Raw genomic sequence first — 10,270 nt, 5'->3', positions numbered from 1 at the left:
TATCATATCATGATACCGTATCATATTAAATATTATACTACTTTGTGTCATGCATGTCAATTAATAAGGCCACCTAATAAGATACTAACTTATGATACTATGCATTATGATAAGTATGGATGCATGCACATATCTCAGAATATTTTGTTATATAAATGCTTGCACAATAATTTTTGCAGATATGAGAATAACATCGAGTATTACGATGGATGGAAATTTTGTTATAAAGGCCCGTACATTAATTTTACACGTATGGTGTGCTATCTGAGAATATATGTTATAAATGCCTATGTATTGTACCTCTGCTGGTGAAAAATAACCTTAATTTTAATGAATATACTGTATAATATAAGGAGGCACTTTAAGCCGTCAAATAAATAAACAAATCTGTGAATAATAACATCAAGTAATTAAAATAAATGATGGATGTGCAATGCATATATGTATTGTGTGTATAAATAAAATGGAAATGCCCGGCCGCACGCACGTTTTCACAAATCACACAAGCGAATCGCGCGCGATGGAGGTGACGTTGGAGACGACGCAGGGTCGCCGATTCACCGTCGAGATCTGGTACTTGTCCACCGTGCGGAGGATCAAGGAGTACATCCTGAGGCAGGAGGGCATCCCCGTGGAGTCCCAGCGCCTCTTCTTCCAGGGCCAGGAGCTCCAGGACGACCGCGACACCCAGCACTACCCCATCGTGGAGGGATCCCACGTGCTCATCGTCCTGCCGGATGACTCCCCCACCACCGCCGGCGCCGTCGTCCGCGTCGTCGCCTCCGGGCCGGCCCTCGGCCAGGGCCGCCGCATCGCGCTCGAACTGGACGCGTCGTGCACCGTCGCCCGCCTCAAGGAGGTGCTCCAGGAGCGCACGGACGGGGCGGTGCCGGCCACGATGGTGAGCGTGTTCTTGGAGAAGGCGGAGATGGAGGACGACAAGGAGCTGGCGCAGTTCGACCCGCCGGTCGACGGGATGGAGATGGAGGTGCGCGTGGTCGCGCGCCAGCCGCCGCCGCCGCCGGCGTGCAACGACGGGAACGGGGCGGCCAAGGTTAATAACAAGCTGCAGCAGCGGATGTCTGTGGAGGTGAAGTGGGGCGCCAGGGCCGTGACGTTGGAGGTGAGCGACATGGACGCCGTCAAGGAGCTGCGGGCGGAGCTGGGCAGCGGGGCGCCGCACCTCCTCCTGCCGGACGACGGCGCCTACTTCTTCATCTACAAGCAGAATGTCATGGAGGAGGAGCGCACGCTGCGCTGGCACGACGTCAAGGCCGGCGACACCATCGAGATCTTCAACGGCAGGGTCACCGGAGGCGCTTGATTCATCGATCACACACATGCATGTTCCGTCGATCAGGTTTACAGATCTGCATTGACCATTGTTGAGTCGTTATGCTGCATGGTACTCCACTATCATTTCTTTCGTGCAAATTGGTGTAATGTTGAGTTACCGATCCTGAAGAAAAAAATGATTACGCCTGAAGATCCTATTTGTTGGGTTAAGATGTTAACAAGAAGACCTATTCCTTTGCTCGGATTGCTCCTAACTTTGCGTCTCTGACTTCGGGCGATTATCAACGGAACAATCGGGGAACCCCAACGATCGGTCGCAAGGAAGATACTTCCATTTACAATAAATAATGTGCCCGTGCTTTGATATATATGAGCAGGGGAAAATGGTAAGCTCTCCACCTTTTTTTAGGGGGTATGCTCTCCACTTTAGGGGGTATGTTCATACGTAATACGATGTGATTTGTGAATGCCACGTGTCATCCATCAGGATGCGTCTCACATATTAACCGTGAGACCTGGTCTCATATAATTTTTTTCCGATCTGGGGTAAGCTGGCGTAGGGATGAAAATGGAGCGGAAACTATCCGCCTTTCTGACAGAAAAACAAAAACTAGAGGAAAAACGGAAATGGAAACGAAACTTTGCAAAAAGGAAACGGAAATAGGATATTTTTTGTGCAAAAACGAAATACAAACTGAACATCGTTTTCCGATGCAACAGGTGTGGAAACCAAGTTTTTTTCTGTTAATACGAAACTTTCCGTATTACGTATGAACATATGGCTATTTTGTAGCCCAATAAACACATAAAGTAATTAGTCCCTACAAATAATGAGCGGAATGGACCATATAGGATATAGCCCAATTTCAACTCTTTTTTTTGAGACAATAGCCCAATTTCAACTACATCTAGCACGACAGCCTAATACCTAATCCCTAATCGAGCCCATATGGCCCAACTTCAAACTATGTCGCTGGTATGAGCACTATTGTGATTTGAGCTTGCAATGTTTGATTGTTTGATGCCTTTCAAAAAATTTGCTGTCAAAGTTGAATATTTATGCACAAATGGATATCTTATTATATATCCATGATATATATTAAGATTTTGTAGTCATCTTATCCACTAAACAATTTTGTTGGTTTCATTGTGTTATTTCTACAGTTTGTCTAATTCATATCTAGATGTTTTTTAAGGATGTCACATCTAAGCTCCTACAAGTATATAATGTAGCAATAAGAAATAAAAAAACTAGGATAAAAAAAATAGACCACAAATAGAGTGGACATCAGCTTAGATGTGACATAGTTATGTCACATCTAGATGTGTCCTAGACAGACCCTTATTTCTATGGTTCAAGGGATCTTTTGTTCCGGTAAACACTTGCTTACGTCCCCATGTCTGTGTCGTATTCGGACTTTTCGTTTTCGATAGTAATTGTTTTCAAGTTTTCCGTGTTCGTTTTTACTTTTGAAAAATAAATATAAACAAATATGGAAGCACCTAGCTCCATCCATTTTCACTCCATTTTCATCCTTATTCTTGGCACACGTTGCGTCTTCCGAAAAAAAAAATCCTTATTAATATGAGTAGTCTATCGTTTCTATTAAGCCAGACTCGCACACGGCGGCACCTGCAAGCCATCAGAGGGAAGTTCGAAGGCCGACTATTCAGGATGCGGAGGATGCAGGCTCACCGGCGAAATCTGCCGCCAAAGGGATAGCAGTGTGGCGAGCGCCGCCTGCCACAAGCAGCGGTTTGGCCAACGATCATGGGCTGTTTGGGAGGACAATGAATAGTGGAGGACGGGGGTGGAAGGTCATCTGCTGATCTAGAAAAAATCAACTGACCTAAAAAGAATTCAGTCTGACTGACCCCTAACCAGGCCCATTTAGCACACAGTACACCGATTTTTAGGCATTTAACTAACAGTTCATTTTCTCAAAAGGAAAAAAACTAAAGAGTTCAAAGAAGATACACGGGAACACAGGAGTTTCACTCAAGAAAGTCTCTCGTAAAAACCAAGAACATCAGCGAGAGCCTGATACGCGCTGAACTCGCTCACAAGTCACCAAACCTAGGTACAAAAACACCAAGGTTAGTGTCCACATGTCAGTCCTAATCCAAGGTCGTCGCGGCACAAGGCGCCTGTACTCTACAGCTCCGTCTTAACATCTTGCCCCTTAAAACGGTAACCTTTCCGCGAGAGCAGATCAAGGAAGAAGTTGAGCTTGGAGCTGAAAGAGGATGGCTCCTCCTCTGCTGCCACCCCCGGCTTCTTGCATAGCATATTGTAGTCGTGCTTCAGGTGCGGCTTCACTATCTTTTCCTGCAGGCATAATCGGAGACGCTCATCAGATCACTGCCAGAGGAGATGCAGAATGCATCTTGAACGTCGTATTCGGAAGAACATCAGGCAGTGTTGTATTTACCTTGAACTCCTCGAATGGGCATAAATCCTTGTTGCTGCAGCCCTGCATTTGTTAGTAGCCCACCAAGGGTAAGAACATATAGTCGATTGGGGGACTTCCCAGTATCAAACGTATTGTAGAGAAGAAAACAGAGCACTAATCAGCCAGATGCTTCTAGGCAATGGCAGCCAAAAATATTGTTTAACATAATAAGCCATTTCATTAGTTTTTCAAATAGTTCGTTTGTGGTACATTGGTGTGTATTCTGTGATTTCAGAATATTGCTGCATAAGAATATCCAACTGCATTTGTTGGATCAATTCATTAAGTTTTCTAAAGCATTTCAATGCTGTGGTTGGTAGGTTTGAAACTTGAGAGGCCCTAGAGAACCCACAGGACATTACAACACAACATAGCTTGTAACACCATTGAGCAAGGCGACTTAAACCAACAGGTTACAGGATAGAGCACAGAAATTGCAGAAGCATAGTCTTACCGGCATCGAAACTGGGGCTTCATTGTGTAGAACTTGCAAAAAATATGAGCTTTTTTGGTCCTGAGATGTTTTATTGCCATCATTTTTGCCAGGGCATTGGTATAAAGCCAACATATTGTTGCTAGCAAAAGGTGCTACAAGAGCGCCCTTCCAATTTCTTCTCTGTGGTGGCATCGGAGGTAGATCCAATGGTTCCTCCCGTTGAATCTTCTCAAAATCTTAGTGCAAATAAAAAAAGTTGAGACATGTCAAATGGGCAAATAGTTCCTTGTATATTCTTCGCGGAGAAAGATCATGCACAGATGGAGTGCAAAACAGGAACCATACCTGATCCTTCAAGAAAAAGACCAAGTAGACATGTGAAAGGAACAAGAGTTTCTGCATGTGCAAATCGGAGCCTTGCTTTCTCATACGTACCATCAGGGTAGTTTTCTACAATTCCAAGAATTAAATTTCAATCTAGAGTTCTCATCATCATTGTTATTCATAATCTAATCTTCAGTATTGATTACTACACTACACACTGATTCAGAGTATTACATGTTCTTTTCTGTTTACTGTGTAAGTATTGCATGTTCTAGCTAATACACACCTACTCCAGAGTATTACATGATCTTTATGGAGTAGTAAGCTACCACAAGAGACTCATAAAATGATGTGTATCTGGTGCTAAAAGAATTCCAGATCATAGTGGCATCCACAAAGGGGAAAAAGTAAGAAGGTAGGGTGCAGGTATTTTTCCAGCAAGAAGCATGTTTTTTTCTAAGAACATGGGAGATAGTGTTACCTTCTCTAGCTATGATTGCTTCTTCCATCGACTGGACAACATCCTTGAGCAATGGCAGTCCCATTTTATAGTTTATTGACTCACCATAACCTTTAAGCACAAAACCCTCCAAATCATCTGTCCACTCTAGCAAATGAACCTAAACAAAGAAGTTGGCATTAATAGGACAAATCAGGGCCCATTGTTAATTCTGAGAATTACAGCTGCCTAACGAGTTGATATTAATAGGACAAATCAGGCTCTTTGCATGAAGTATGGCGATCAGGGCCCATTGTTAATTCTGAGAATTACAGCTGCCTAACGAGTTGACATTAATAGGACAAATCAGGGTCTTTGCATGAAGTATGGCGATGATAATACTTTCGTTAAAATTAAAAGGCAGCAACTATTTGACAAAAAAGGCAGCTAGCATGGTGAGTCAATAAACTATATTCAAACTAAGAACAATTAAACTAGACTACTAGAGTTGCATGTCAGAAGCTTGCAATCCTAGCTATGAAAATACTTCTTTATGGTATGATGTGGATTCCTAACAGGATCTGACCAGTGAGGCAACCACAAGTACATAACTGAACTGATAGTGGATCTGCCTTAATAATAGTTTGATCGTCGAACTATGACAAACTTAAGCAACTTCATTAACTGGGATGTATCATTTTCTTAACAGATCAAGGTCACTGAGGTTATGGTTCTTATGAAATAACTAAAAAGGAACCATGTCCATGGAATCAAATTGTATACAGATCATATACTTCCTACAGAAGAGTAATAGGATGTGTGCCGTCTGACTGAATGCTGGCAGGGCATAGACTAGTATGGCATAGAGTTTTAGTAGTGAAATTGCTTAAGAAAAGCTGAAATGTGAAAGCAACCTACCTCATCTTCATTGAAAAGTTGACAAGCTTGATTGGTAATATTCAGCAAAGATGCTTCCTGCAAAAAGAAAAGACAACTGACAAAATGTCCAAAGTGTGCCACACCATACTCTAGCTCCCAGAGGCAAGTAAATACCTGTTTGCAGAGGAACCAGAGGGAAGAAACATCCTGTGTTGTAAACTTGAGGTGATAACGGCTGACTAAAGCAGATGTGACATGTTCTAGAATTGGTTCCTTTTGCTTGTCAACATCAGGCTCATTTCTTTTCCTGTAGTCCTGAACATATTATTGTGGTTATACATTTTGGGCAAAAATAGCACATCAATAGCGCCATAACAAGGCCACAGTTGTACAGAGGAAGAAAAGATACAGCGCATAGCATGCCGAACTGCAAGCTACCGCTGATAGTTTAATAGAAATGAGAACAAAATTACATATAAAAACTAAGAGGTGTGCCTAGGAAATTGTTTGCAAGAGTGAATGCTAGAACACACCAATGAAGAATGAAGGAACAAAAACTGATGTCCAACATAAAACTACCTAACCAACAGGTGGAAGAACAAGGAATGCAGCAAAGCATGACATACTAAGTGCAAACTCGTATAAGTACATGTGCAGATTGATCATAAATCTTTGTGCTATGCTATGTGATATTGAGTACTTAGTTAAAGCAACATGCCAACACGAAAGTACCATTTGCACAAGAACTGACAGTTTTAGTCTTTCTCTTTCAGCTACAAAACGCGAGCAACCAAACCAAAAGGAATAACAATGCCAAGTCGCATAAGCATTTTATATTCTTAAAGTGTGTTCTTTATTTCTCAACGATGTTATTGCTACCACGAATAGTACCTTGTATGTTTTACAGCTATCAAAGAATCGCAGACAAATATCACTTGCACGACTCTCACTCAGAACAGAGAAGGCACGGTTATTTCCTGCTCCAAGCTTTCCTTTCCCAGAAAGTAGCCCCAAACCAAATGCTACTGCACTAGCTGATGCTCGAGGAACCTGCATCTCAAACATACAGCAATAGTTAGCCACACTAAGCGACAGTCAAACTCAATAACATTATAACTCAACTGGAAATCATCAACAGCAACAGCAACAATGTCCAAACTAATAGAAGACGTTTTAGATCACTAGTTTACAGAAGTAGTACTTGGTTTGCAACACATTGAGACTCGGTAAACTGAGTTTCTGCCAAATGCTATATATTTATTCCTGTTTCATCTGATAATGACTAACACATGAGACTTGGTAAACCAAGAATCCTAAAATGTGTTGATATGAACGTGTTAAGTATGGCAAGAACCTGTCGAGCTTACCTGGGTTGCTCTTATTGAGTACACGTCTGGATGATATTCCTCATCAAACAGGTCCTGAAACCTCTCCTTCACTCGGTTAGCAAAATTGAACAGCTCTTCCTCACCTTCGCTAACCAGTTCGCCCCCTTTGACCCTACCCTTCCAACTTGACTCCCACCCCTTCATCCATGATGGAATTTTCTTCAGAGAAGCAGTGTCAGATCCTTGTTTTGCCTCATCTACTAAAGTCCCCAACCGCACAGCCAGCCTATCCAACTCCTTGATTCTCTTCTTGGTAGGAGCACGGGTCCCATGTCTTGCCTGGTAAATAAAAGTATCGAATGAATTCAGCCAATTTTATCCTACACAAGTAGTACACAGTGGGGAAATAACAAGCAGACTCCGCAGAATATTGTTCCATTTCAGGTCAGTCATCAACATCTATTAATTCCTGAACTATGGCAATGCTTAAATAACTCAGGAAAACAGACTAACACCATATGGCATATCACCGACACGACTGCTAAGTACTTGGTTTCAATCCCTTCCAAGCAGTACTGGAGACCGAGTTCACACTGGAACTGGGTGGCGAAATGTTGGCACAGAAATGTGTGGAATGCAGGGGAAATGAAACTCACGACGAGATTGAGGTGGATCACGCGGCACTCATCCGAGATAGAGGGCGCGGAGACCACGCTGTTGGACGCCCTGGACACATCGTACCTGCGAAAATCACCACCAAAGGGGGTTAAAGTTAAACCCTACCATCTCCGCAAGCCCCCGTCTCCGTCCCCAACACCACGGCCTGGGCAACCACCTCGCTCGCATCCGAGGCTAGCTCGAACCCCGCTCCACCGCGAATCCACCGGCGAACTAGCCGGGGATCAGGCGGCGCTTGGAGAGACGACAGAGAGGGAGGGGGCTGAGGGGGAGGGGTACCTGGTGACGGTGGAGAGGTGGCGGCGGACGTCGAAGGCCTCGGGCTCGGCGGCCGCGAGGAGCGTGGCGAGGAGGAGGAGGAAGGGGAGAGGCGTGGCCGGAGGAGCCATGGCGAGTCGCGATTTGCTTCTCTGTCTTTCCGATTCGGTGGGAGGAGGGCTGGTCCGAGTTTTTTTGGACGGCGACCGCGCCGAGCCGAGCCGGCCGGCTATGCACGTGGCGGGGTAGGGGGGCGCACGGGACACGTCCCCAAGGCCATCTGAACGGTCGGCGTCGCGCTGGACGGCCGGGATTGCGTGCGGTGGCTTTTAAAATCCGGATGCGCCTCGGCGCGGCGCCACGTTCTGCGTGCTTCCGAATCACGTGTGATCATGGGCTCCTGGTTTTCTTTCCATTTCCTTTCTTTGTTGGTTTGTAGGCTGCCTTTAACAAGGGTGAAAAGTTTGCCACACTTTACTAAATAAAAAAGGGATCTTACATCTAAAAAAAGGATCTTAAATATGTGCATGCATTCCCCAAAAGGAAAGGAAATATATTAAACAAAAAGTCTACTCTCCATTGCCTTCTTTTCTATTCTTGGCTATAAATATTGGTGGCATTGAAGAATGATTCCTAAATTTGTATCATTTTATTTGTTCCATATCTCCCAAGAGTATATGAACAGAAGTCTCCCGCTTCCTCCAAAAGCTGACAAAGGTTGCACTTTGTCCAATCTTATTCCTCTAGAAGCAATCGGCGGTCTAATCACATCGTCCAAAGGGAGAAGAACTATTGTAACTGAATCACATGTTATTGTGATCCTCTAGTTTTCTTGTTGTTATCATGGGGCATAAATCAACTCTATAAAGTTGCTTTAAAGGCAACAATCAAGGCTAGATTCTTGTCTTCGTACTTTTTGGTGTTCATTCGAACAAATTCATGTGCTAATAAATGCACGTGCCTCACGGAACCTTGTAGTGTCAGTCATTGTACGACGACAATCCTTCAATCACAAAATGAAACACATCTACAAGACCTCATGTAAAACTGTGATATCTCTAACTCAATAAAAAAATACTTCAATCATGTCAATTGATACAAGATCTTTTTAGGAATCCAAGGGGAAAAGGTTTAATTTCAGAGAATTAGCGGGGGCCAACTAAATAAAAAGAGTTTTTTTGTTTGGAGTACACAAAATATGTACCTTTCCTTTATAAAAGATAGCAAAGGCAATTACAGGAGAGTTCATCCTAGCACAAAGTAGGAAGGGAGTCCAAAACCCAACTCAAAAACTCCATCTAAAAAACTAGCCAACTACACACATAACAAATCAATCCAACCCTCTCCTATTCCTGCCATTGCTAAAGTTCACTGCCTAATGGATGAGGACAGCGGGTCTTGGAATGAACAGAAGGTACGTGCCTTCTTTCTGAACGATGTCTCCTTTGAGATTCTTCGGATCCCTATTAATAGGAATTTCGAGGATTTTGTTTGATGGCCTTTCACAAGGTTTGGGAAATATACTATGCGATCAGTCTACAATATGGCTCGGTCTGCACACTTTCTAGAGTCTCATATTAAGAATGGTCAAGGTTTGATCTCCAATATTTCTTCCCAAAAAAAGGGATGGAAGATGTTGTGGTCTATCAAAGCACATGGCAAGATAAAGGTGGTCTTATGGTTTTTTTCAAAGGATTGCTTACCAGCCGGGGATCAACTTAAACGTCGTCAGGTACCCAATTTTGAACTATGTTGTTTTTGTGCTCGATATGAATCTCTTGAGCACCTTTTGTTGCTTTTTCCACATGTTAGGGACGTCTGGATGTCATCAAAGAGGAATATAGCTTCAACCTGCATTGTGGTGTATTTATGTCCCAAAGGCATCGAATTTTTGACTTCTTGGCAAGATCCTCTGATCAGGTGCGTATTGTCCAGGTGGTGACCCTATGGCATGTTTGGGAGGCTTGAAATTTTACCATAAACAACCATGAGGCTCCCCATCCACGTCAAACTGACGAGAAGATCAAGGCTTATGTCGCCCTTATCTTGCAGCTGAAGGAAATATGCCCTAGAGGCAATAATAAAGTTGTTATTTATATTTCCTTATATCATGATCAATGTTTATTATTCATGCTAGAATTGTATTAACCGGAAACTTAGTACATGTGTGAATACATAG

The 10,270-nt window shown here is 43.3% G+C and overlaps 2 protein-coding genes across 2 annotated transcripts; one reads left to right on the top strand and one right to left on the bottom strand.

Moving 5' to 3' along the window:
* Positions 1-520: 520 nt before the first annotated feature.
* On the top strand, positions 521-1,501 carry LOC119298286 (polyubiquitin-B-like). Its single transcript, XM_037575747.1, has 2 exons — positions 521-718; positions 902-1,501. The coding sequence occupies exons 1-2, from the start codon at positions 521-523 to the stop codon at positions 1,322-1,324; spliced, it is 621 nt and encodes a 206-aa protein (XP_037431644.1). The 3' UTR covers positions 1,325-1,501.
* A 1,731-nt stretch (positions 1,502-3,232) lies between these two features.
* On the bottom strand, positions 3,233-8,294 carry LOC119303786 (multiple inositol polyphosphate phosphatase 1-like). Its single transcript, XM_037580931.1, has 11 exons — positions 8,113-8,294; positions 7,812-7,896; positions 7,195-7,494; positions 6,719-6,877; positions 6,002-6,142; positions 5,867-5,923; positions 4,991-5,129; positions 4,531-4,635; positions 4,204-4,421; positions 3,729-3,770; positions 3,233-3,625 (listed from the first exon to the last, which is right to left on the bottom strand). Exons 1-11 carry the CDS (start codon positions 8,220-8,222, stop codon positions 3,452-3,454), a joined length of 1,530 nt encoding a protein of 509 aa, XP_037436828.1. The 5' UTR covers positions 8,223-8,294; the 3' UTR covers positions 3,233-3,451.
* Between the last annotated feature and the right edge of the window lie 1,976 nt (positions 8,295-10,270).

Source organism: Triticum dicoccoides, chromosome 5A (assembly GCF_002162155.2).
Source record: "Triticum dicoccoides isolate Atlit2015 ecotype Zavitan chromosome 5A, WEW_v2.0, whole genome shotgun sequence".
NCBI classification, from domain to species: Eukaryota; Viridiplantae; Streptophyta; class Magnoliopsida; order Poales; family Poaceae; genus Triticum; species Triticum dicoccoides.
The sequence above is the reverse complement of the archived record's forward strand: the minus strand, read 5'-3'. Positions and strand labels throughout refer to the sequence as shown.

Excerpts from the sequence above, each read along its gene's own strand:
- LOC119298286 (XM_037575747.1), top strand. The coding sequence starts at position 521 with ATGGAGGTGACGTTGGAGACGACGCAGGGTCGCCGATTCACCGTCGAG. Across the intron at positions 719-901 it reads CCATCGTGGAGGGATCCCAC|GTGAGCGTGTTCTTGGAGAA; the intron begins GTGCTCATCGTC and ends CCGGCCACGATG.
- LOC119303786 (XM_037580931.1), bottom strand. The coding sequence starts at position 8,222 with ATGGCTCCTCCGGCCACGCCTCTCCCCTTCCTCCTCCTCCTCGCCACG. Across the intron at positions 6,143-6,718 it reads ATAGCTGTAAAACATACAAG|GACTACAGGAAAAGAAATGA; the intron begins GTACTATTCGTG and ends TAATATGTTCAG. Across the intron at positions 4,422-4,530 it reads TCTTTTTCTTGAAGGATCAG|ATTTTGAGAAGATTCAACGG; the intron begins GTATGGTTCCTG and ends ATTTGCACTAAG.